The following is a 27,792-nucleotide window of genomic DNA, read 5'->3' as shown; positions in this document are numbered from 1 at the left end:
CCTCCCAAAATCATTCAAGTTAGACCAATACAGTAATAAAACACAACTTTCTGATCACTAAAATCAAATTCTAATAGTAGTTGAACATAAAAATACAGTAATAAGATGATGATAAAATTACTGTAAAAGTCCAGCCTCTGGTGGTAATGTCTGGGACATTCTCGTAACCTGGATTTGCTCTCGTCTGTCAGGCAAAATTTTTGTCTGGAAGACATCTTGTATCTCTGATTTCTTGTAGCTCGTATGTAGAGACATTTCATTTATAACATTATATATGTGAAGTGATATTTTTTCAAGGCAGTTGTAATGTTTGTGACTTGAATGTTTTCTTTAATTGCTCTTGATGTTACCGGCCTGTTGAAATCCAATTTTTCTCTTGACCCTTTACAACTTGTAAGACTGGCTTTGTCACAATATAGCATCTTAGCAGCAGTGTCTGACACTGTACAACATATATTTGCATTTTGCAGTAAAAAATGTTACGATTGACCTGTAAGAGCTTTGTTTTTCCTCAAATCGCACCAAATAAAAACTTCCCACTTGGAAATATAAAAAGATACAAATCGATACCTATTACATTGTATTGCATCCAAACAATTGGAAATATTATGGAATCCCCTTTTCTTGAGACATTTAAACCTCTAATAGGCATACCTATGATCATAAAAAGAGACAGAAAGAGAGGCTTGGTTAAAGAAAAAAAAAAAAAAAACGACTATGTTGGCGGGGAGGGGGATTTGAAACTTTGTTACTCACTGATGCCTTCCCATAACTTGAAGCCACGATAGCAGCCTAAAGCAGCTTGTTTGTGATGAGCGTGCAAGTACATGCTTTTCTTAGACACGCTCAACTTAACTGTTTTTTTTTTCTTCATATTTTGGGAAGTTGGGGTTGACGTTTGGACTTTACTAGAAGCAGACATTTTCTTACTATCTCAATTTTTGTGCCTCACTGACAAATATATATTTTTAAAAAACTGAAGGGGAGAGCATGGAGTCACCCTCCAGGATCTCTCCCCCCAGCCCATCTTACGCAAACCAAATGTGTTTCGCCCCAAACAGCTCTGATAAAAGGTAAAATAAAAGCAGACGAGCACAATGGGAAATAAAGCACGAGGGCTTTTTGAACTCAGTTGGGCATAGTTGACACAGAAAAAATATTAAACCATCAAATTTTTAAGAAAACCTCAAACGACGCACCCCACGTTTAATGTCTAAAAAATAGAATACATTTTAGAAGAATAGCTGAAAACTTAAGTCTGGACTATTTTGCGTGCGCGTAACCGCGTGTATAAGGGAGCAGACTGGAAATAGCTTCTTCGAGTGTGACGTCAGAGAAAAGCCGAACCGCGCGTTTGCCTTCCTGGTCAAAGATGAAGGAAGCAAGATAGTTCACAGCCCACGTTTCTGTCATTTCGTAGGCTCTCGGGCCATCTATAGCACACATGGCCATTTTTCCAAAGTCAACTCAAATTAATAAATCAAAACTTTTGTCGCATATGTTCACACATTATACAGTCAAGAAATTCAAGGCAAACGAAGGCGGAAATGATCCCAACAGTAGATACTCGCCTGTCTTTGATCAAAGCCCTCAAACAGAACTAATAATCAACAACGTTAAGTAACAAGCTAAAAATGCAAACTTGAAACGCGAAAACTTGAACGCGTAGGTTAGTCTATTTCAAACAGACATAATCGAGAACTCACACTGCGACTTACTCCAAGTGCAAGCTGATAATTCCACTTATCCCTGTATTCCGAGTTTGGTCCAAGTCTGGTTAAAGTTACTTGGGGAAACTTCTCTTTGAGGAAGACTTGCCTTTTACGAGTCGGAGAATCGTGTGTAACGTTCGCTTGTCACGCACGCACCCACATTTTCCGTTCGAACAGAAAAACGGCGGTCACGCGCATGGCACGGTGAATCAAGACCAAAACAGCAAAAGCGCGATAGCGCTACTTACTGGTAGCCGCCGGGGTGACAACAACAAACGACGATAAAGCGCCTGTTCTCAACTGCTCTGACTTGAGGACCCACTTTCCTACCTTAATCACAAGCCGCGACCCAAAATGAAGGGGGGTCGTCATTCCTTTTCTCGAACGGATTGAAGGAAAATGTTGTTCGGTAAATCGGACACAGTAAAACCCAACAATTGATAGCCAATAAATTCAAAACGAATAAAAAAATATTCCCTTTAACGCTCAATCAGTTGTATTTTGAATGAATTTCTCAAAACTTCACTTCAGTATTTTTGGTCAATTTAACAGACTCAACATGCCCTCCATCCATCCATCCTTTTCCGTTTCTCTGGGTTCAGGAAGCTGGGGCAGCAGTCTCAGTAGGGAAGCCCAGACCTCCCTATCCGCAGCCACTTCATCCAGCTCATCCGACGGGATTCCGAGGCGTTCCAAGTCCAGCCGAGAGACATAGTCTCTACAGCATGTCTTGAGTCGTCCCGGGGGCCTCCTGCCTGTGGGACATGCTCAGAACACCTACCTGGGGAGGTGCCCAGGAGCCATACTTAGCAAATGCCTAAGCCACCTCAACTGGCTCCTCTCAATGTGGAGGAGCAGCGGCTCTACAGTACCTCCGGGAACGGTGCATTCGCAATGATTGCAGCAAGGCTTTAGGGCTAGGACCTTAGCTTGGCCTTTTGGCTGAGAGTAAGTGTCCCGGCTCCTAGGCTTTGGAGCGTATTATGAACTGACCGATAACGGATAATGGATAATGAATAACGAAAATAGATCAATAACCCTTAAAAACCCCAACCCCACTAAAAGACTTAACAGGTAAACGAGAAAGATAGAGGAGAAAGAAGGAAAGAGAGCAAGAAAGAAAGCAAGACCCTGCACAAAACACACTGAATTGTAAATGGTCTGCATTGATATAAGATCTTGATATGTGTAAATTGATATGTACGTTCGTATGTCTGACAGTAGATAGCGCTATGATACCAGTATGGACACAAAACAAAGTCATGTTCCGTGCTGGGAGACGTTTCAGCCCCATGCAACCACCCTGATCCGACAAATTACTGTCATTGACATCATGCTACAATATTCTGGAAGTTTTTTATTCCAAAAAATTACAAATACACCTCTTTCTTACGTACTTATAAAACGGAAATGTGTTAAGCAGTTGTGCCCTGCTTCCTGGATTGCCTCAACGCACCGCCGTTGGGGGAGGTTCGCCTGCACTTTGCTCCACTTGTCAGTCATGATTCCCCGCCCCACTTAACTCAACTAACATCCTGGCCTCACTAGAAAACAAATAAAACTGAAACTGGAAGAAAGAAATCCGAAAGTTTAGATTTAAAAGAGGTAACGAGTTTACGAGTTTTGAATCCGAATATATATATATATATATATATATATATATATATATATATATATATATATATATATATATATATATATATATATATATATATAAACGTGAAAAATGAAAATGAGTACAGTGGAACCTCGGTTCTCGACCATAATCCGTTCCAGAACCCTGTTCGAAAACCGATTTGGTCGATCACCGAAAATCGTTTTTGCCATTACAGTATTTTAATCCGTTCCAAATCCTTGAAGGCTTACCATGAACGTAAACATGAAGCTAACCCAGGCTAATCGTACGTTCGCGTTAGTGTAATCTTCCGTACGAAAGATTACGCTAACATGAACGTGTAAAAATAAAAAAAATCAGGTAGTTTACACGTCATTTAGCACCGGGGTCTCCACAACAAGTTGTGAGCGGTTAAAGGATAAAGAAAAGATTTATGAATAGGATTTCTTACCTTTGTGGTGGTCTGCAGAAGCCATGCTTTATTCCCTCGAAAGAAGGGAAACTTGCACATCTTCTTCATATTTTGCTATTATTTCTTTCTTAAATGCAATAGTTGTACGCACTACTCTTCTTTTTTCACCTGTAGCAACTTTGCTGCTTGCACCAACCTTCTTCCGAGGCATAATTAGGGGTTAAAACACTCCGTTCACTGATGTTAAAAACGAAAGCAAAAAGAAGTGCGCGGTCATGTGACAACAGTTCTTCACGAGGGGTGGGGGCAATCTACACCCGTACGCCGTTCAGCTTCGCCCCTAGCGTAGCGGCGTTCGAACTCCGATTTTTTGAACGAAAAGCGAAGCAAGAATTTTTCGAAATTTTTGGTCGAGAACCGATTTGTTCGAACTGAGAGGCGTTCGAAAACCGAGGTTCAACTGTAGTTTACTCCAAATAATTCCCAAAGTCATTAAAACGGGCTCAGAGTTACAAATCTTCCATATATGGCTCAGCATCAGAAAACTGCTTAACTTATATTCCACAAAAACAATATTAATTTGAATGCAATGTTTGAAGTAGACAGTCGTTGTGAAGACATAACGGAAGTATAATTCTATTTTCACCATGTCCTTGGCTAGGCGGTACGGCTGTTGGATGGTTAGTGCTTAGTACCACAAAGCGGCAGTGCAGGGTTCAATTCTAGCTATCTCAGCCTCCCTGTGTTGTGTTTGCATTTTCTCAGATCACCCATTGTACTGTCACTTCTGCCTGTTCCCCTCAGGCTGCAGGCACAGAACTCTGAGGTGGAAGCGAGTACTCTTCGGTAAAAGCGTTGTCGCTTCTGCTGCTATTTGTAATCTCCTTATCCAGCCATATGCACGTGTGATGTCCTGTGTCATGTTTGTATTTGTCTAGCACCCCCCTTTGACAGCTAAATTGGGTACTGCGGCCCCCAACCACCTACCACTCCAAGCAGCAAAATCCGATCTCCTATCAGCCTGGCAACGGCGTATCATTTTGCTTGTTGTCTCTAAGATTACTTTGTGTTTTTGCAAAGGAATTTAGTATCTACCCTTCACCATATTTGGCTATTTTGGTCATAATACTACAGCGGTACCGATTACATTTGGCTAATGAAGACAATTCCGATTTTTACAATCCTACTGCCAGTAAGTGCAGTGAATTGTTTGAAGGTAAATCATCCTGGAAATTTCAAATGTCAAAATCAAGTCAGGATGATGCATTCAACAGCCGCACGTGTTATACTCACATAAAAAAACATTTAATTGTCTCTTCAGGCTTTTTTTAGACTTGGTTAAATCAAGAAAAAAACATTTACATTACATTTTGAATATCAATATGAAACTTGAGTCACTTTATTCTAAACTCTGTCCAGAATTTCAGTGAAGATCTCTGAATGATTCAATGTTGATCTAAATGATTAATGATGATAAATGGAATTCACCTGTGTGTAATCAAGTCTCTGTATAAATGCACCTGCACTGTGATAGTCTCAGAAGTCTGTTTAAAGCGCAAAGAGCATTATGAAGAATGAGGAACACACCAGGCAGGTCAGAGATACTGTTGTGGACAAGTTTAAAACTGGATTTGTATACAAAAAGATTTCCCAAGCTTTAAATATCCCAAGGAGCACTGTGCAAGCAATAATATTGAAATGGAAGCAGTATATGTAAATCTACCAAGATCGGGCCGTCCACCTAAACTCTCAGCTCATACGAGGAGAAAACCGATCAGAGATGCAGCCAAGAGGCCCATGATCACGCTGGATGAACTGCACAGGTCTACAGCTGAGGTGGGAGAATCTGTCCATAGGACAACAATCAGTCGCATACTGCAAAAATCTGGCCTTTATGGAAGAATGGCAAGAAGGAAGCCATTTCTTCAAGTCATCCATAAAAAAGTGTTCTTTAAAGTTTGCCACAAGCCACCTGGGAGACACACCAAACATTTGGAAGAAGGTGCTCTGGTTAGATGAGACCAAATTCTAACTTTTTGGCCACAATGCAAGACGTTATGTTTGCCGTAAAAGCAGCAAAGCTCATTATCCTCGACACACCATCACCACAGTCAAACATGGTGGTGGCAGCATCATGGTTTGGACCTGCTTTTCTTCAGCAGGGACAGGGAAGATGGTTAAAATTGATGGGAAGATAGATGGAGCAAAATACAGGACCCTCCTGGAAGAAAACCTGATGGAGTCCGCATAAGACCTGAGACTGGGACGGAGATTTGTCTTCCAACAAGAGAATAATCCAAAACATAAAGCAAAAGATACAAATGGAATGGTTCACCAAAAACATCGAGGGGTTAGAATGGCCAAATCAAAGTCCAGACCTCAATCCAATGGAGAATCTGTGGAAAGAACTGAAAACTGCTGTTCACAAACACTTTCCATCCAACCTCACTCAGCTCGAGCTGTTTTGCAAAGAGGAATGGGCAAAAATATCAGTTTCTCGATGTGCAAAACTGATAGAGACATACCCCGAGCGACTTGCAGCTGTAATCGCAGCAAAAGGTGGCGCTACAAAGTATTAACTCAATGGGGCTGAATAATGTTGCACACCCAGTTTTTCGTTTTCTATTTGTTAAAAAAGTTTAAAATATCCAATAAAGTGTGTTCCACTTCATGATTGTGTCCCACTTCTTGTTGATTCTGCACAAGAAATTACAGTTTTATATCTTTACTTTAAAGTCTGAAATGTGGCAAAAGGTCACGAAGTTCAAGGGGGGCCAAATAGTTTTGCAAGCCACTGTATAGAGTGGTCTCAAGCGCCCTTTAGTATTAAACCTGTTAATTGTTTTTAAGTGGAAGTGAAAGCAACAGAAACGCGGAGACTGTGAAGAAGTACAGAAGCAACACTCAATCGCTCGTGAAAATCCTTTAGACCATTATTGTCCGTAGAATGGATCGTTTTGTGAAGAGTTTTTTTTTTTAATCGTAAAATTTTGTACATAATGACGTACTTTCAGGTGGATGTTATTATCTTGTGTTAGCTTAGCTCAGCATTTCTTTGTACTTTTGTTTTAGATTTACGATGACCTTCATCATTTCATTAAGGGATCCCAGTATTGGTCGGGTCATTGCCTGACTGAACAGCAGTGAAAAGCCAAGAAATATGGTTATTCTGGACATCGTTCACCAGCTGTCTAGTTTGGCAACTTTGAAACTTTGAAGCGAGGACACATAATTATAGTCAGGATGATTATATTGAAAAATCATTGAAATGGTAACATCGTGAAAATTTAAAAGACGTACAATACAATCAGAGTCTTTGGTCACTTTGGACCAAGCACCGGTGGCAGTCTGACCCCAGAGGGATCCGATGTCAGCTTGCTTTGTATGCCCAATTTGCCGTACAAACTTTGGATAGTCTGCAAGAAGGGCAGTATCAATTTGAGGTCGACCAATCGGGAACGACTGAATGTGTATACATATGAAGCCTACTCAGATAATACGAAAAACCAATGAAAAACAATTTAAAGAACCCCCCCAAATAATGGTAAATGGTCTGGATTTATATAGTGCTTTTTAAGCCACCGAAAACCTACCAAAGCGCTTTATAATGTGCTTCACACTTACCCATTGCCACACACACTCACACACCGCTAGCCAGAAGCAGTCATGCAAGATGCCTACCTGCCTGTGGGGGACATTAGGTGATCAGTGTCTTGCCCAAAGACAATTTGACATTGAACTTGGAGGAGCCGGGGAATCGAACCTGTGACCAATGCAAAATTCTAAGTAAAGGTATATTCTATATTCTAAGTAAAGGTATATATCAATGTCAAACTATTACAGATAAATAATGATTATCTTTCACAATCGATTAAATGTTTAGAGTGTAAAGTAATAAATTGGATGGGTCTTAATGCCTAAAAATGAAACCTAAACATTCTAATCAATTCTAATTCCTTCAAACTAATCACAACTGTAAATTAACCAATAGGAAGTGTGGCAGAGTAAGAATCACTTGAGTCAGGGGGGGGGGGGTTATATAACATATTTGGGTTTATTTTTCCAAAATCACAAATATATTTCTGATCGCAAAACGTAAATCAACAGTTGTGTTAGGGCTGTTTATTTAAAAATATGTAGATTTACATTTTTTGACTTCCATGTCCCTCACACTTTGCAGAACACTGCCTGCCAGCAGACCCACTCTTGACGAGCACTGCTAACTTTGGTAATGCTAACACCAGAGACGTGAGGTAGATATTTTCCGTTTTCCCTGACTAACTCAATCTACGTTCTAAGTATGTCATCAAACCGTATGCGTTGTCTTTTGTGTCTGCTTTTTTTGTCCCGACTGTCTAGCATTGACCAACTATAAGCGCACTGAGTGTCAACAAAGTGAATTTGACCACCTTCAAGGTTAGTTGGCAGTCTAACATTTGTGGGGTGCGCTCTTGAGAAATGCCAAAGTTGAAAGACAGAAGGGTTTACAACACAAAATTTGATCAACTGCAAACGTAATGAACCTCTTTTCCATTAGATTAAAAGCTTCTCCTCAGTTGCGTCTAACTGCACACAGCCGATGAGGCATTGGATGGAGAGTAAAGCCCACCAAGGGCTTCAAATCCAACTCATTCTCAGATACGCCAGGTGGAGGAGTGAAGCGGAAGCGCTGGATGAGAGACGCAAAGAAGAGGAAGAGCTCCATCCGAGCCAAACCTTCACCCAAGCAAGCCCTGCGGCCTGCAAGGACCACGTGCATTAAATGGCTTCCACAATTCCAGAGTGTATGGTGAGGATACCTGCAGAGAAGGGAAGAAAGCCGTCCCTCTTAACAAAGTTGCCGTCGTCATCCAGGAAGTGGGATGGGTTGAAGGTGTTAGGCATCTCCCATTCACTCTCATCATAGAGGACTGACGTCAGTAGGGGGAGAATGGTGGTCCTCTTTGGGAAACACATTTCAACATGCCACTGTGACTTTACATGTAGCTTTCACACATCTGGGAGAAAAACCTAGCCCAGATGTACCCAAAATACAACCTGTTAAAGGAGGCAGAGCAAAGGTCTGAACTCAAACTAATAAAGTGTTCATGTCTCTTTCTCAAAACAAATTCAGAAATGTGACTGACAGACAGAAAACTCGAAACAAGAACACCTTTTGGATGAAGTAACCCCCAAAGGTGATGTCCCGGCTTGTTTGGTGAAGGATGGCCATGGGGAGGATGTTGGACATCCTCTGCGTTTCATGAATGACAGCGTTCATGTAAGGCATTTTTTTGCGGTCGTCCGTCTGAACCTGTCTGTGTCCGACTTCCATACTCAGCTCTTCGTAGACTTGATCTATTGGACAGATGATTCAAACATTAGATTCACAATAATTGTCAAGAAGTACAACAAAACCTCATTTGAAACATCCATTCATCCAATAATTAAAAGAAAATACAAAATCTACAGAACAAATATCCCGAATAAATATCTGTAAATTACACCAAACCCCAATGTAAAGATTAAAAGTGCAGACATGGTACCATAAAGACTTAACAGCAGTCTAAGTCAATGATACAGTTCAATGGTGGACCACATTGGAAAACATGAAACTGGATCTGTTACACACAAGAACCCGCACATTATTATTATGAGCTGCACCTTGGATTTGAGGGTACTTGGCCATGAAAAGAAGCATCCAGCACAGTGTGTTGGCTGTGGTGTCAGTGCCAGCTCCAAACAAATTAATCACGCTGTGTAGTAGGTTTTCATCATGGTAGTGTCGCTTCGGAGTGTCAGGCTCCTAAGTATAAAAAATAAAAACTGTTATGGTTGAAACTATCAAAAAAGGTGTAACCGTATCTTTATTAATCATTTAATAAACCAATTGTCACTGGGAGACCGGACCAGAACGGAGGCAGGAGGCAGGAAGGGAGAACTCATCTGCGTTGACCATCAAAACTTTTATTTAGCAAAATAAAAGTCGTCCAAAACTCGGGGACGAAACAGAACAAAAACAGGCTTTTACTCAAAACGTGGAAACACAGGTTTCCTCCAAATCAAATAAAACAGGACAGAGCAAAACAGAACGGAAAATGCAGACAGAAAATGCAATGAGCCAGCACCCGCAAAACCCAAAACCCCCCTTAAGAAGTAAACGCGCAAATTAGGCGATCTGCTTCACTTACCAACGCCATTACCCTTTAAACCAGGGGTGGCTAACCCGGTCCTGGAGAGCCGCATTTCCTGCATGTTTTGGAGGTTTCTCTGCTCCAATACAGGTGATTCCATTTACCTGGATTGTTATCAAGCTCTCACAAAGCCTGCTAACAAGCTGTCGTCACCTGTGTTGGAGCAGAGAAACATGCAGGACGTGCGGCTCTCCAGGACCTGGTTAGCCACCCCTGCTTTAAACGGATGAACTGGAGCTACACCTCGTGGGAAACAGCTACATTTGGGACGGTTGTACTTCAACCATCAGAGAGACCTGGATCAAGGATACCCAGTGCAAGCGTGCAGCTTGCCATCCCCTCTCTAAATCGCCTTCTTGCATTGAATTGAGAACCCTCCAATTTTGTCTTTCTTTTGTATAATGACAACAAAGACCATTTATTCAACTGCAATTCTGTGCCTTGTGTTTCTTTTTTTAGAACTATAGATGTTATTTTGTCTCAGTCTGTAAGTATGCCATCTTGAGGTAAATTTGACCCTTGAGGGTTTTTATGAAGACGTGTTACTACACGCAGATTGCCCCCGTTAACAGCAATAACCAAGGAAATGTACTTTTTTTAAAAGCTGGTAAAGACAAGCAACCGGCGCTGGAATGTTGATTATTTGTGGTTTGTTGAAGGCAATCCCCATTTGACCTGTTGAATTTCTACTTTTGATTATTTTCCTAATTTTTGCCAGAGTCTTCTGCTAACCCCTTGCCTCTCATCTTCCTCCTGAACTTCCTCCTTGCCAAAAGCCTGTCTCCAGCCTCATGTTCACCCCTTCTACGCCGGATTCAGATAGACCTCCTACAGATGCTGGTCTCCCCCAACCTTTGTACCCTTTATTTAAATATTTCAATAACTATGTTCTTTGGCGCCTGACACATTTAGCTACGTGCTCCATTCGGGTTTAACAATTAACATAGAACAAAAATGTAGACTTTGAAATGTGATTGTGTCATGAATGGATAAAGCAATGTCGAAACTTCAGGGTGTTTCAGTTATGTTTCTTTCAAAAACACTGAATTTTGAGGTCTACACTATAGTTCGTTTTTAAAGTTGAGTACAATGTGGTACACCGGATGGAAAGATATTTTGACCTGAAGAGGGATGGGCGCCAACAGGCTTTACTTGCACAAGTAACAAAACAGGAAAATGTGCCTCTACGACGCTAGTTATTAGGGGATCGTTCAGACCGACCGATATACACGTCACTAGGTACATCATACCATAGAAATCCTATGAAACATCATATGGGCTCTTTGCACACTTCCAACATTTTCAGAACCTGTATCTCCCTTTTCCTGTCTTTTATGATTTCCTGAGTAGAGTAACACACCTGGTGACTATATGAGGCCTGATCTGAAAGAGGAAATGTCAAAGGACGGCAGTGTACCTACCTCATGTTTTTTCATCTGTGTGCAGAAAACATCCACATAGCCTCTGCAAACATCAGGGATGAGCGTCTCCTTCAGCTCAGTAATAATTGTTGTCATACGCTGCTTGGTGATTTCGAGGTTTTTCATCAAATCCCTCCAGGTTTTGAGAAATGGCCCAAGCCAGGGAAAAGAATTGTATAACTGTCGTGATTTAAAATATAAGAATGAACATTACAAATACAAATCATGCTGTTTTTGAGCATAGACAACCAAAACACAAGTGGAGTTTAGTTATGATGGGGTTGGTTAGCATCATCTATAAGTCAAAGACAATTTCCTACTACTTCAAATACTTTTGTGATACCATGATCGCAGCTGATCCAGCCATTTGAATAGCTTCGTGGTCACGTGCTAACATTTCTTGGAAGACTTTGTCGTCATATTCGAACCTCTGCCCGAACATGATCCCTGAGATGATATTGGAAGCAGCGTAGCTCAAAACTGAATTGTTGTCAAAAGCTTCACCTAAGAGAAATAACAATGCTTAAACAATGCGTTGTTTAATCACAGCAGTTTCAAATGTATTTATCACATTTCTTTTTAAAAGTGCGCTCAAACTATTCATGCCTACTCTTGGTACCTTTATGTTGCTCAAAATTTTCAATGAGGAAGCGACACTCCTCGATGATTTTCTCCTCACTGAGCCTCTTGCCCATCCCAAAGTCTCTCAGCGTCATTAATGTGAAACGTCTCATTTCCTTCCATGAATCCCCGTTGGAAAATATGATGCCTGGAAGCAGGTGACGGGTGTGTTTCAACAGGGCTCAAAGTGCTGCAGAAATGCTCTCATAGAAGTTATTTTCAACCACTTAATTACTACAACATTTTTTCTGTTTTATCCAAGCTATCTATCTATCTATCTATCTATCTATCTATCTATCTATCTATCTATCTATCTATCTATCTATCTATCTATCTATCTATCTATCTATCTATCTATCTATCTATCTATCTATCTATCTATCTATCTATCTATCTATCTATCTATCTATCTATCTATCTAAAGTCCAATAGTCGTCAGGGAGGTAGCCAATTCTATCCAGTGAGCGTGTTCAAACTCATTTTCCATGAGTATTATTGACATTTAATACATTTTTAAATTAATATTTTCTATTACAGGGGTTGTGAACCTATAGCTCGCAAGTCATATATGGGTCTTTTCATTAGTATGAATGGCTCAAAGACAAAAATGGTTCGATGGAAATGTTCTGAATGTCGCTCCAGATTTGTGCACACACGAAGCCTAACCAAAGCTAGGAAGATGGTGGTCCTCTTCAATATATATAGAGCAAATTTTTGACTACAATTTACAGCCAAGGTGTGACAACCAAAAACCTTGTTTTGGCTGTCCATCGATAAGGAATCTTTTATATGGAAGATCGTTCTGTGTTGAGATACCATATAACAAAAATCTACAGACCCAACTGTAAAAACGCCAAATCGCCAGCAGAGCACCCAGAGTTTTTTTAATGGGTGAGTGGTAGGGACGGGTGGGGCTATTCAAAGAGATTAAGCACTCCCTTTTGTCTTTCACCCTGCGCCGTCTGCGCCGTCTACACCAAAGGTGGTACACCGGGATCCTCGTTTGCAGAATTTTGTGACATTTTTAGAAAAGAACTTTGCTTGCAACTTGAAACCATTATTTATGACAAAAATGACGGTCTACATGCGCCTTATCACTATCACTTATCACGTTTTACTTTTGTAAGATGACAATAAAGACCTTTCATTCAACAGCAATTCTTTTATGAAGGTGCACCGCTAATTTGATTTTGGAATGTAACTTCACTGAACAGCTATTTTATTCATTTCAGAGGTCAGCCATTTCGCAACTCTCCGTGGATTGAAAATATACCACCTGAAAACAACCGATCAAGGTTGCTAAGTTCTGCCTATCCTACAAAAGCAATATGAATCAGAAATATTTATTCTAATTGGGGCAATTATAACACATCATGATCAAGGTAAAAACATAGTGGAGTGAATAGACTATATTTTATTTTACCATGTCCTTGGTTGAAATCATAGAATAGCGGATTGATGTCTCTATCCCCGAACTCTTCAGCATGGTTTATCAGAGCCTGTTTGACTGTTTTGCTCCCGGCCAGAACCACAACCTTCTTGAGTCCAAAGTACACAGTGAAAACGGGTCCATAGGTTTTGGAGAGCTGCCAAGAAAGTAATAAAAATGGATAATGCTCATTAAAGTTCATTGGGAATTAGTTGTAAAATTAATTAGAATGTCTGTCAGTTCAGTACTTTTGGGAAACTATGAATCCAAGACTAACTATGGGTGTAAAATTATAGTCACTCCAATTACATTTGGCTGACAAAGACGTCTTAAAAAGAAAAAATGTCTTTGTTTATCATGAGGACTTTTTGAGACACCTGCCTGAAAATAAAATCTTTAAATTATGTGTTGGAATGCTAAGATGGCTATCTATTTGAAATCTGAAACCGTCTACACTACTTAGGTGAGAAACACAACATATTCACAAATCCGTGTGTGTATGTATATACAGTATATAAATTATATTTAAAAACACACACAGATTATGTATATGTATATATATATATATATATATATATATATATATATATATATATATATATATATATATATATATATATATATATATATATATATATATGTATATATATATGTATATATATATATATATATATATATCACAAGATTAATGACGTCACATTTATTATATGTATGTTGATCAGCAGTACTGGATTTTGGCCAGAAATAAAAGGGTCACTTACACTGAAAAGCGTCTCGTCCAGCCTCTTCAGATTCAATTGTAACAGGTTACCAAGCAGGGGCAGCGGTCTAGGGCCAGGTGGATCCAACTTGGTGTTGGTCTTACTTCGTTCGGTCAAGTTGCTGTACAAAAAAGAGATGGCAAGCAAGACTGTCAGGGTCCCCATAAAGGAGAACAAAACGGAATCCTGCAAAAGTTCTTCAAACATTCTTATACAGGCAGCAACCCATGCAAATGCAATCTCTGGTTCTTGGTAAAGACTTAAAAGGAAGAACTGTCAGAGGGGTTTGCCCAATTACGATCCATCACAGCCAATCAATCACCAAATAACAACTGTTCTGAAAAGAACAAGAAAAGAAAAGCAAAGGTCATGTGTTCACATGTCAAGATAAACGCTGGTTGGAAATTAACTAATGCATACTCTTTGCCTATGGAATTATAGGCCGGTGTAAAATCTTACATTTTTAGCAAAATTACCTAAAAAGTTGTTGCACAGCAGCTGAACAGCTTTACGTCTGAAAGTATAAAGAAGAGATTATTCGAGTTCTTCTAACAAATACTGCTCACATTTATACACATTTATACACACACACATATGTATGTATATATATATATATATATATATATATATACATACATACATACATACATACATATATACATACATACATATATACATCTATATACATATATACATAAGTATACATATATACATATATACATATATACATATGTATACATATATATACATATATACATATGTATACATATATATACATACATACATATCCATACATATATATACATACATATATATACATATATATATACATACATACATATATATATACATATATATATATTTATATACATATATACCGTAAATTCCGGACAATAGAGCGCACCTGACTATAAGCCGCACCCACCACTTTTTGAGTTATTTGGCAATTTTGTACTCACGAATATAACAGGAGTTTTGTAAGGTTTATTGTTCTATATTCTTTATCAACTATCCGTTATCCATTAGATCACAATACGCTACAACGCCAAGGGACCGAGACACTTGCTCTCAGCTAAAAGGCTGAGTTAAGGTCCTAGCCACAGAGCCAAGCAGCGATCAGTGCGAATGATTTATTCGGAATGAAGACAGTCCAAAAATCCGGTTTGAACAAATTTATTGACACTAATAGCAGCAAACAAACAATGTGAGGTTTGAACAACCCTTCTCGACAATCATAACAGCAATCAAGCATATTCACAATTTCGTTATATAACATCTTTGTTAGTGTCAATAGATCCGTCCCGGCCAAAGTCGATTGTTCTTTGGTCTGAACAAATCCACCGACACCAACAGCAGCGGGGGGGGGGGGGGGGGGGGGATTTTGTAAGGTGTATTTTTCTATATTCTTTATCAATTATCCATTATCAATCAATTCATAATACGCTACAAAGCCAATGGGCCGAGACACTTGCTCTCAGCCAAGAGGCCGAGTCAAGGTCCTAGCCGCAGAGCCATGCAGCGATCAGTGCGAATGCACCGTTCCCGGAGGTACTGCAATACCGGGTGGAGTGGACAGAGCAAGCTCTTATTCCATCTACAGATTGCAAAAATCAAACTTGCAGCATTGCTGACCTGACCTTGGATGATTCAAACATGCCGACACATAATTGCACACCGACACATTTTGGATTTTACACGACAATCGGGGGTTTTGGGGTTTTTAAGGGTTATTGTTCTATCTTCGTTATTCATTATCCATTACCCGTTATCGGTCAGTTCATAATACGCTACAAAGCCTAGGAGCCGGTACACTTACTCTCAGCCAAAAGGCCAAGCTAAGGTCTTAGCCCTAAAGCCTTGCTGCGATCATTGCGAATGCACCGCTCCCGGAGGTACTGCAATACCGGGCCGATGCGTGGAGTGGACAGAGCAAGCTCTTATTCCATCTCCGGATTGCAAAAGCGAGAGTACACAATTTTGGTACCACAATCTATCGAGTTCAGCATTTGGGGATGGGGATTTGGGGATTTTAAGGGTTATTGTACTATCTTCGTTATTCATTATCCATTATCCGTTATCGGTCAGTTCATGATACGCTACAAAGCCTAGGAGCCGGGACAATTACTCTCAGCCAAAAGGCCAAGCTAAGGTCCTAGCCCTAAAGCCTTGCTGCGATCATTGCGAATGCACCGTTCCCGGAGGTACTGCAACACCGGGCCGATGCGTGGAGTGGACAGAGCAAGCTCATTTGGGGTTTTTAAGGGTTATTGTTCCATCTTCGTTATTCATTAATCATTATCCGTTATCGGTCAGTTCATAATACGCTACAAAGCCTAGGAGCCGGGACACTTACTCTCAGCCAAAAGGCCAAGCTGAGGTCCTAGCCCTAAAGCCTTGCTGCAAAAGGTCCAAGCTCATTTTTTTTTGGGTTTGAACACATTTATTGACACTAATAACAGAAAACAATCATGACAATCTCAACAGCAATTAAGCACATTCACAATATTATATTTCAATATGTCTTTTTTAACAGCAAGCACAATGTGAGGTTTGAACAACCCTTCTCGAAAATCTTAATAGCAATCAAGCATATTCACAATTTCATTATATAACATCTTTGTTAGTGTCAATAGATCCGTCCAGGCCAAAGTCGATTGTCCTCGGTCTGAACAAATCCACCGACACCAACAGCAGCAAAACAAACACGACAATCTCAACAGCCATCAAGCATATTCACAATTTTTTTATATCTGACAATATGACGTGACGATATGACGTTTTAACATTTTTTCCTGACATTTTCAACATCAATTAAACAATTTCAGAGTTCTTTTCTTTTAACAGTAGTTAACCAGCGTGTAAAAGGCAATACATTTGGGGTTTTTAAGGGTTATTGTTCTATCTTCGTTATTTATTATCCATTATCCGTTATCGGTCAGTTCATAATACGCTTCAAAGCCAAGGAGCCGGGACTCTTACTCTCAGCCAAAAGGCCAAGCTAAGGTCTTAGCCCTAAAGCCTTGCTGCGATCATTGCGAATGCACCGTTCCCGGAGGTACTGCAATACCGGGCCGATGCGTGGAGTGGACAGAGCAAGCTCTTATTCCATCTCCAGATTGTAAAAATCTGTGCTCACTACAATTTCGCATTTGCGGTACAGCAGTCCAACCACCACAGCCACGGCCAGAAATTTCTGGCCGTGAAGCAGATGCCAGTGATGCTCACTAGGGGACAGTGTTCATTTGGGGTTGGGGTTTTTAAGGGTTATTGTTCTATCTTCGTTATTCATTATCCATTATCCGTTATCGGTCAGTTCATAATACGCTACAAAGTCTAGGAGCCGGTACACTTACTCTCAGCCAAAAGGCCAAGCTAAGGTCCTAGCCCTAAAGCCTTGCTGCGATCATTGCGAATGCACCGTTCCCGGAGGTACTGCAATACCGGACCGATGCGTGGAGTGGACAGAGCAAGCTCTTATTTCATCTCCAGGCAAAATCCTATTAGAGTCAAACCTTCATTAAGGTCCACAGTCCAAAAATCACAGCCGGCCAAAAGGCCAAGCTAAGGACTTAGCATCAGACAGTGTTCATTTGTCTTTTTTGGTTTGAACAAATTTATTGACACTAATAACAGAAAAAAACAATCATGACAATCTCAACAGCAATTAAGCACATTCACAATATTATATTTCAATATGACTTTTTTAACAGCAAGCACAATGTCACAATGTGAGGTTTGAACAACCCTTCTCGAAAATCTTAATAGCAATCAATCATATTCACAATTTCATTATATAACATCTTTGTTAGTGTCAATAGATCCGTCCAGGCCAAAGTCGATTATTTTTGGTCTGTGGTTTGAACAAATTTATTGACACTAAAAACAGAAAACAATCATGACAATCTCAACAGCAATTAAGCACATTGACAATATTATATTCCAATATTACGTTTTTAACAGCAAACACAAAGCGAGGTTTGAACAAACCTTCTCGAAAATCTTATTAGCAATCAAGCATATTCACAATTTCATTATATAACATCTTTGTTAGTGTCAATAGATCCGTCCAGGCCAAAGTCGATTGTCCTCGGTCTGAACAAATCCACCGACACCAACAGCAGCAAAACAAACACGACAATCTCAACAGCCATCAAGCATGTTCACAATTTTTTTATATCTGACAATATGACGTGACGATATGACGTTTAACATTTTTTCCTGACATTTTCAACATCAATTAAACAATTTCAGAGTTATTTTCTTTTAACAGTAGTTAACCAGCGTGTAAAAGGCAATACTATTGTGCAAGGGCATAGCTCTGACATCCCACCCTCCCAAGCAGCATTCTTCTAGTCCTCTGTGTGGGTCCTTTCCCTTCTGCGTGGGTCCTCTCCCTTCTGGGTTCCACAACCCAGGCCGTTGCTGCCGGGACTCCCACAGTGTAGCTCCGGCTACCCCCTCCGGGTGGGTGCAGACGAGTCTTCTTTATGGCTGCGTCCTAGGCCCGCCGCTCGCAGATTGTATGGTATCTGCAGCCATTTGGAGCACAGCCACGGGGGGGATCTGCCTGCACCTCCATACCAGCAGGTTTCTGGAGGTCCAGATGGCGTCCCTGATGGCGGCGAGAGTGAGCCAGTCCCTGGCAAAGTCGTTCCGAGGCCTCCTCGACCGACTCACCCCGTAAAGCACGTACTGTGCATCAGGGACCTCCCCTGCTGGCAAGTCCGGGAACTTTCCTAGTTGGTCGGCCATTGTCCACAAGACCTGGGCAGCGCTGCACTCACAAAAAAGGTGCCTCACCGACTCCTGGGCGCCACAGCCAGGTCGAGGGCACGTCGAAGTCGCTGACATTCCTCGGTGGTGCATTACAGCTCTGACTGGGAGAACTTCATGAGCCACCATCCATGACAAGTCTCGTAGTCTGTTTGGGAGGGCAGGATGATTCACGTTGCTCCAAACCGTTGTGGATTCGCCAAACGCAAGCCCCCGCACAGGGCTTACTGTAGCTCGCTCTTGCACAATAGCAATAAGGGCCCTGTGGTTTTGTAAAGTGTGACATTCTTGTGTTTCCAAATCAAACTTCTTCAAAAAATCCCGAATAAAGAGATGTGTTGGTGGCAAGTTAAATGAAACTGGAATCAAACGATTGTTTGGTACAAGCTTTAGCTTCCGCAAATATGAGCCCATCGAAAACCGGGTCATTGCTTGACTTTTCGGGTTGTTGGGTGGGCCCACAGCGTTTTGGAAGTGGAGAGAGACATATTTGCTTCCCAGGAAAAGCTGGAGGTCAGGCACTCCTTTCCCCCCTTTTTCCTTTTTCTTTTTCATTGTATCTCTTTTTATCCTTTCCCACTTTGAGCCCCAGACAAAGCGAAAGATGGCTCGGTCCAGTTGTAACAGCACGTTTCTTTTAGGCATAAAAATTAAACTGATTGACAAAAGCATTGGGAGGATGATCGCTTTGATGATTAGGACCTTCCCCTCAATTGTCATTTTTCTTAGTGACCAAAAAACAAGTTTTTGCTTAACTTTCCTTGTCACGTCATCCCAGTTGGTCTCGCCTCCTCCATCCGCATTGAATTTTATCCCTAGGATTTTCTGGTCTGTCTTTAACACCGTCAGCGGGAGTCCTGCCTTTTCTGTCTCTTTCGACATTCCATAAAACTTCACTTGTGATTTTTCTCTATTTAGCCTTGACCCAGACGCCCTCCCAAACAGGTCAGTCAAGTCAAGGGCTCTTCCAACAGGTGCGCGGTCAGTACATAAAATATTAAAATCATCCATGTACAAAACACACTTGGTAATTTGTCCCCCACTTCCTGGGATATTGATGCCTTCGACAAATCTATCTTTTCTTAACATTTGTGCCAAAGGTTCAATGCAAAAAACATAGAGAAGGGGATACATAGGGCAACCTTGACGTACACCGCAGTTGATCTCGATTGCTTCCGATAAATTCCCGTTAATCATGAATTTGCTGTAGATGTCTCGGTATAGCAGTCCTACCCACTTGATGTATTTTTGGGGAAAACCACATTTTTGCAATACCCTGAAGAGGTATTGGTGCGAGACTCGATCAAAGGCTTTTTCAAAGTCTAGGTTTAGGACCGCTAGTCGCATGTTTCTGTCTCTCGCATAACAAATGGTGTCACGGATCAGCATGAGACTGTCGCTGATCTTCCTTCCCACAATGGCACAGGTTTGGTCTGGATCAACCAAGTCTCCCAAGACAACAGACATTCGTGTTGCTAGAAGCTTGCTGAAAATTTTACAGTCCACGTTTAAAAGCGTTATGGGTCGCCAGTTTTTTAAGTCAATTTTGTCTCCTTTTTTGTGCAATAGAGTAACTATCCCTATTCTGAAACTGTCTGGCATATGGTCTCGACTGGAAAATTCATTAAAAACAGTTAACAGATCTGGTGCTAAAATATCCCAAAAAGTCCGGTAAAATTCGAGGTTGAGTCCGTCATCCCCAGGTGATTTGCCTTTTTTCATTGTCTTTATGCAATCATTCAGTTGGTCTTGGGTAAAGTCCGATGTTAAAAAGGGGTCTTGACGCACTGATCTTGAAATATGATCTAATACATGCCCCATTTCATTCTCATGTGTTTCTTTCTTTTCAAATAATTTTTTGTAGTAGTCTTTGACCAATCTGGTTATTTCACTACTTTCCTTTGTTATTTGCCCGTTTTCATTTTTAAGTTTAAAAAGCCCCTCATTTTTGCTCATAATTTTTTTTTAAAAATAGCGTGTACATTTTTCCCCTTCTTCTATTTCTCTTTCTCTGCTTCTTATTATGATGCCTTTGCTCTTTATTTCCGCCAAAGCGTTTAGTTCTTGTTTGGTCTCTTTGATTTCATCATTAAAGTCCATCCCCTTTTCTGTTAGGATGAAATAGCGTTGGAGTCTACTTTGTAATCCCGACATGCGTTTCATCTCTTTAAGTTTCTTGTTTTTCCCTGCATTTTTAAAAAAGGTCTGTGTTCGTTTCTTTGTCATTTCCCACCATTGTGCTCGTGAATCATACGAGTCTTGAAGGATCTGCCAGTCTTTGTACAGCTCCTTGTATTGTGCGGCTAGAGCCTCATCCTCCAGCAGGGAGCAGTTTAACTTCCACAAACCCTTCCCAACAGTCATACCTCAAGGAAATGAGAAAGAGCAGGACAGTAGCAAGTGATCCGAAAAAAAAACTGGAATTAATCTTGCATCACTCTGTGCTAAACCCCTTGTAAATATGTAGTCTATTCGAGAGGCTCTGGCATTGTCACTACTGAACCAGGTGAAGCCCTCCTCTCCTGGATGTATGGATCTGAAACAATCCACCAGTTTAAATGTCCGGCACATGTCTTGTAATAAAGTTGATGTTTTATCTACTTTAAACTCCTCATCGGTCCTCTTTCTATCCTTCCTACTTAGGATGCAATTAAAATCTCCTCCCACGATTAGTGGTTGATGGCCTAGCATATGCGACTGGATGTCCTCTAAAAGTTCGTACCTGAGTTGTCTGTCGGCATGGCCGTATATGTTAATGAGGTTAAAATCATTCCCTATATAAGAAAGTCTTGCTAAGATTGCGCGTCCGTCTGTCATCACAGTACTCCCCTTTATGATGAGTTGAGGGTTGTTTATTAAAATGGCTACCCCATCGTTACGGTTTTCATTCGAGCCACTCCATAATGACGGATATGGCCAAATCTCTTCCCACTGTTTATAATTTTTTAGAAAGGGGATGCAGCATTCCTGTAGTAAAAACACATCTGTTCTGATAGTTTTTAAGAACGATAAAACACTGTGAGCCTTAACCTTTGATCTCACACTTCTCACATTGATAGTAGAGAATGTAATGTTCATAATTGTTGTTAAAGTATTTAAACTAGTTAGACAAAACCGTGGGATCTGAGTCCATTCTTTGGTGATCATCGAGATCATCGAGAGTGTCACCTGTGTCAGACACATCACTTAAGAGTAGTACCTCATTTTGAGACTCACCGTGGAAAACTCTGGGACCCTCTGACTCTCTGTCTGTGGTTCCAGGTCTTCCCCTTTTTTCTGGGTTAGGGGGTGAGCCAGAGGACCTATCAAGGGGTCTCTTACTTCCCTGCCCACAAAGGGTCAGATTTTTTCCCTCCCCGACTTCCTCCGTCTCAACTTCATACAGTTCCCTTGTGGGCTTATTCACCGGCAATCGGCTTTCTTCTAAATCTCTTATCTTTGTTTCTGTTTTTTTCACCACTCCCAATTTTGTCTTACTTTTACCCCTCTTTCCAGTGCCCGTATGGGTTTTTGGAGAGTCATTCGCCTTTTCGATTTGTTTGTCTTCTCCAAATCCCGGCAATGGCGTAGCAAACAAATTTGCTAATTTGGACTCTCTTCCAGGCCCTTCCTGATTAATATGTGTTTTCGGAGTGGCAGTTGCTTTTTCTATTCGTTTGTCATGTCCAAATTCAGGTATTTTATGAGAAATCGAATTAGAATTTCCAGGTTCTTCCTGTTTCAATTTTGATTCTCTGGTCTCTCCTCTGGTCTCTCCTCCAGGGGTTTTGGTAGGTACATCTGTTTTTTCAATTTGTTTGTCTTGTCCAATTTCTTTGTGCATTTCTTGATCAAATTCAATGGGTATTTCCATAACTTTATTCATTTCCTGTTCATCTTCATTGGGTATTTCTATAACTTCATTCATTTCTTGTTCATTTTCATTTTGTATTTCCATGACTTTATTAATTTCATTGTCTTTGTTATCTTTATTCATTTCATTGTCTTTGTGACATTTATTCATTTCATTATCTATGTTGTCTGACATCATTTCATTGTCTTTGTTGTCTTTGTTAACTGCCTTCCTAGCTTTCAATTTGTTAGCAAACGAATTCGGGCAGTTTCTAAAGAGGTGATTCGTTTCTCCACAGAGATTGCATTTTCTGCTATTGATACATTCCTCAAAGGAATGTCCAATTGTTCTGCACTTTCCACAAAAAATTCGATCACATACCTCAACCAGATGCCCATGCTCACCACATTTGCGACAGAGTTTCGGTTGCCCTTGATAGTGGATAAAGCCACGGTTTTCCCCCAGGAATATAGTCGACGGGAGTTGTTTCAGTCCCTGAAAGCCCTGAGGATCTTGCCGTAGTTGGACGGGTACCCTCCAGGCACCAGTCCAATAGCCTTTCTCACACCTCACCTTCATAGCCTGGCCTTTTACTGAGCAGTACCTACTCAACCAATAACAGACGTCATCAGCACTGATTATTTCACTAAACATTCTAACAATGACAATCTTGTTAGCATTATCAGTCAGCTTCTCCACTGTAAATCCAGAAAACTGGGACCTCACTCCCTCAAAGCGATTCCAAAACTCTTGATAAAGAGCTGCCGTTTCAAAACTCACATCAAAGCCTTTGCCAGAAGTCATTTTTATGACAGCATGTACCTCCTCCTTTTTAAACTTCAGAATCTTTTCAACAAACTTGTTAATAAAATCCGTCCTTGACATTCCCTCCGAAATTGCCACAACATCTTTGAGCAAGAATCTCACGCAGTTACGTCTCCGCCCGCCGATATAATGCCCGGCCATGGCAGGACTCGGCTGCTTTACTTCTAACTATGTTAAAATGGTTAGAATTGTAAAATTAATAATTAACAATACTCTTAAAACCGACGCCAATGACAGTATAAACGCATAGAACGAGTAGTGCTAACCTGATGCGTCAAGAAAACATTTGTCGGGGGGGTTTGGGGTTTTTAAGGGTTATTGTTCTATCTTCGTTATTCATTATCCATTATCCGTTATCGGTCAGCTCATAATACACTACAAAGCCAAGGAGCCGGGACACTTACTCTCAGCCAAAAGGCCAAGCTAAGGTCCTAGCCCTAAAGCCTTGCTGCGATCATTGTGAATGCACCGTTCCCGGAGGTACTGCAATACCGGGCGGGGTTTTGGGGTTTTTAAGGGTTATTGATCTATCTTCGTTATTCATTATCCATTATCCGTTATCGGTCAGTTCATTATACGCTACAAAGCCTAGGAGCCGGGACACTTACTCTCAGCCAAAAGGCTAAGCTAAGGTCCTGGCCCTAAAGGCCAAGCTAAGGGCCTAGCATCAAAGCCTAATGCCACTCCAGCATAGTTTGCTGCGATGAGTGGTGACACAGGGCGGGGGGTTTTAAGGGTTATTGTTCTATCTTCGTTATTCATTATCCATTATCCGTTATCGGTCAGTTCATAATACGCTACAAAGCCTAGGAGCCGGGACACTTACTCTCAGCCAAAAGGCCAAGCTAAGGTCCTAGCCCTAAAGCCTTGCTGCGATCATTGCGAATGCACCGCTCCCGGAGGTACTGCAATACCGGGCCGATGCGTGGAGTGGACAGAGCAAGCTTTTTTTTGGTTTGAACAAATTTATTGACACTAAAAACAGAAAACATTCATGACAATCTCAACAGCAATTAAGCACATTCACAATATTATATCCCAATATTACGTTTTTAACAGCAAACACAAAGTGAGGTTTGAACAAACCTTCTTGAAAATCAAACATATTCACAATTTCATTATATAACATCTTTGTTAGTGTCAATAGATCCGTCCAGGCCAAAGTCGATTGTCCTCGGTCTGAACAAATCCACTGACACCAACAGCAGCAAAACACAGCCATCAAGCATATTCACAATTTTTTTATATTTGACAATATGACGTGACGATATGACGTTTTAACATTTTTTCCTGACATTTTCAACATCAATTAAACAATTTCAGAGTTATTTTCTTTTAACAGTAGTTAACCAGTGTGTAAAAGGCAATACTATTGTGCAAGGGCATAGCTCTGCCATCCCACCCTCCCAAGCAGCATTCTTCCAGTCCTCTGTGTGGGTCCTTTCCCTTCTGCGTGGGTCCTCTCCCTTCTGGGTTCCACAACCCAGGCCGTTGCTGCCGGGACTCCCACAGTGTAGCTCCGGCTCCCCCCTCCGGGTGGGTGCAGACGAGTCTTCTTTATGGCTGCGTCCTAGGCCCGCCGCTCGCAGATTGTATGGTATCTGCAGCCATTTGGAGCACAGCCACGGGGGGGATCTGCCTGCACCTCCATACCAGCAGGTTTCTGGAGGTCCAGATGGCGTCCTTGATGGCGGCGAGAGTGAGCCAGTCCCTGGCAAAGTCGTTCCGAGGCCTCCTCGACCGACTCACCCCGTACAGCACGTACTGTGCATCAGGGACCTCTCCTGCTGGCAAGTCCGGGAACTTTCCTAGTTGTTCGGCCATTGTCCACAAGACCTGGGCAGCGCTGCACTCACAAAAAAGGTGCCTCACCGACTCCTGGGCGCCACAGCCAGGTCGAGGGCACGTCGAAGTCGCTGACATTCCTCGGTGGTGCATTACAGCTCTGACTGGGAGAACTTCATGAGCCACCATCCATGACAAGTCTCGTAGTCTGTTTGGGAGGGCAGGATGATTCACGTTGCTCCAAACCGTTGTGGATTCGCCAAACGCAAGCCCCCGCACAGGGCTTACTGTAGCTCGCCCTTGCACAATAGCAATAAGGGCCCTGTGGTTTTGTAAAGTGTGACATTCTTGTGTTTCCAAATCAAACTTCTTCAAAAAATCCCGAATAAAGAGATGTGTTGGTGGCAAGTTAAACGAAACTGGAATCAAACGATTGTCTGGTACAAGCTTTAGCTTCCGCAAATATGAGCCCATCCAAAAACGGGTCATTGCTTGACTTTTCGGGTTGTTGGGTGGGCCCACAGCGTTTTGGAAGTGGAGAGAGACATATTTGCTTCCCAGGAAAAGCTGGAGGTCAGGCACTCCTTTCCCCCCTTTTTCCTTTTTCTTTTTCATTGTATCTCTTTTTATCCTTTCCCACTTTGAGCCCCAGACAAAGCGAAAGATGGCTCGGTCCAGTTGTAACAGCACGTTTCTTTTAGGCATAAAAATTAAACTGATTGACAAAAGCATTGGGAGGATGATCGCTTTGATGATTAGGACCTTCCCCTCTATTGTCAGTTTTCTTAGTGACCAAAAAACAAGTTTTTGCTTAACTTTCCTTGTCACGTCATCCCAGTTGGTCTCGCCTCCTCCATCCGCATTGAATTTTATCCCTAGGATTTTCTGGTCTGTCTTTAACACCGTCAGCGGGAGTCCTGCCTTTTCTGTCTCTTTCCACATTCCATAAAACTTCACTTGTGATTTTTCTCTATTTAGCCTTGACCCAGACGCCCTCCCAAACAGGTCAGTCAAGTCAAGGGCTCTTTCAACAGATGCGCGGTCAGTACACAAAATATTAAAATCATCCATGTACAAAACACACTTGGTAATTTGTCCCCCACTTCCTGGGATATTGATGCCTTCGACAAATCTATCTTTTCTTAACATTTGTGCCAAAGGTTCAATGCAAAGAACATAGAGAAGGGGAGACATAGGGCAACCTTGACGTACACCGCAGTTGATCTCGATTGCTTCCGATAAATTCCCGTTAATCATGAATTTGCTGTAGATGTCTCGGTATAGCAGTCCTACCCAATTGATGTATTTTTGGGGAAAACCACATTTTTGCAATACCCTGAAGAGGTATTGGTGCGAGACTCGATCAAAGGCTTTTTCAAAGTCTAGGTTTAGGACCGCTAGTCGCATGTTTCTGTCTCTTGCATAACAAATGGTGTCACGGATCAGCATGAGACTGTCGCTGATCTTCCTTCCCACAATGGCACAGGTTTGGTCTGGATCAACCAAGTCTCCCAAGACAACAGACATTCGTGTTGCTAGAAGCTTGCTGAAAATTTTACAGTCCACGTTTAAAAGCGTTATGGGTCGCCAGTTTTTTAAGTCAATTTTGTCTCCTTTTTTGTGCAATAGAGTAACTATACCGATTCTGAAACTGTCTGGCATATGGTCTCGACTGGAAAATTCGTTAAAAACAGTTAACAGATCTGGTGCTAAAATATCCCAAAAAGTCCGGTAAAATTCGAGGTTGAGTCCGTCCTCCCCGGGTGATTTGCCTTTTTTCATAGTCTTTATGCAATCATTCAGTTGGTCTTGGGTAAAGTCCGATGTTAAAAAGGGGTCTTGACGCACTGATCTTGAAATATGATCTAATACATGCCCCATTTCATTCTCATATGTTTCTTTCTTTTCAAATAATTTTTTGTAGTAGTCTTCGACCAATCTGGTTATTTCACTACTTTCCTTTGTTATTTGCCCGTTTTCGTTTTGAAGTTTAAAAATCCCCTCATTTTTGCCCATAATTTTTTTAAAAAAGTAGCGTGTACATTTTTCCCCTTCTTCTATTTCTCTTTCTCTGCTTCTTATTATGATGCCTTTGCTCTTTATTTCCGCCAAAGCGTTTAGTTCTTGTTTGGTCTCTTTGATTTCATCATTAAAGTCCATCCCCTTTTCTGTTAGGATGAAATAGCGTTGGAGTCTTCTTTGTAGTCCCGACATGCGTTTCATCTCTTTGAGTTTCTTGTTTTTCCCTGCATTTTTAAAAAAGGTCTGTGTTCGTTTCTTTGTCATTTCCCACCATTGTGCTCGTGAATCATACGAGTCTTGAAGGGTCTGCCAGTCTTTGTACAGCTCCCTGTATTGTGCGGCTAGAGCCTCATCCTCCAGCAGGGAGCAGTTTAACTTCCACAAACCCTTCCCAACAGTCATACCTGAAGG

At 41.2% G+C, this 27,792-nt stretch overlaps 2 protein-coding genes and 3 pseudogenes across 6 annotated transcripts in view; all 5 read right to left on the bottom strand.

Annotated features, from left to right (window-relative positions):
• Positions 1-1,918, bottom strand: part of sun1b (Sad1 and UNC84 domain containing 1b) — a 34,223-nt gene extending 32,305 nt beyond the window's left edge. Inside the window, exon 1 of one of the 3 annotated variants that reach the window (XM_088328074.1) lies at positions 1,819-1,918. The gene's annotated coding sequence lies outside the window, so the exon portion shown is untranslated. Of the gene's footprint in view, positions 1-1,706 lie in introns of all 3 variants that reach the window. The other 2 variants (XM_088328058.1, XM_088328050.1) reach the window with 2 other exon arrangements.
• Positions 1,919-8,188: 6,270 nt separating this feature from the next.
• Positions 8,189-14,351, bottom strand: LOC148373673 (cytochrome P450 2K1-like). 3 transcript variants are annotated; one of them, XM_088328014.1, is made up of 10 exons: positions 14,145-14,351; positions 13,378-13,540; positions 11,953-12,102; positions 11,677-11,837; positions 11,330-11,513; positions 10,712-10,737; positions 9,383-9,506; positions 8,892-9,076; positions 8,539-8,680; positions 8,189-8,479 (listed from the first exon to the last, which is right to left on the bottom strand). In XM_088328014.1, the coding sequence occupies exons 1-10, from the start codon at positions 14,349-14,351 to the stop codon at positions 8,292-8,294; spliced, it is 1,530 nt and encodes a 509-aa protein (XP_088184140.1). In that variant the 3' UTR covers positions 8,189-8,291. The 3 variants fall into 3 exon arrangements, with proteins under 3 accessions (XP_088184140.1, XP_088184124.1, XP_088184131.1); XM_088327998.1 differs by lacking the exon at positions 10,712-10,737 and having other exon boundaries at positions 9,383-9,524; positions 11,334-11,513; XM_088328005.1 differs by lacking the exon at positions 10,712-10,737 and having other exon boundaries at positions 9,383-9,521; positions 11,334-11,513.
• Positions 14,352-16,014: 1,663 nt separating this feature from the next.
• LOC148373672 (U2 spliceosomal RNA) lies at positions 16,015-16,295 on the bottom strand (annotated as a pseudogene).
• An 882-nt stretch (positions 16,296-17,177) lies between these two features.
• Positions 17,178-17,353, bottom strand: LOC148373671 (U2 spliceosomal RNA; annotated as a pseudogene).
• Positions 17,354-17,551: 198 nt separating this feature from the next.
• LOC148373670 (U2 spliceosomal RNA) lies at positions 17,552-17,709 on the bottom strand (annotated as a pseudogene).
• Positions 17,710-27,792: the final 10,083 nt, after the last annotated feature.

Source organism: Urocampus carinirostris, chromosome 1 (assembly GCF_059441175.1).
Source record: "Urocampus carinirostris isolate Australia breed hairy pipefish chromosome 1, RoL_Ucar_1.0, whole genome shotgun sequence".
Classification (NCBI taxonomy): Eukaryota; Metazoa; Chordata; class Actinopteri; order Syngnathiformes; family Syngnathidae; genus Urocampus; species Urocampus carinirostris.
This window is presented reverse-complemented; position numbering and strand designations above follow the sequence as displayed.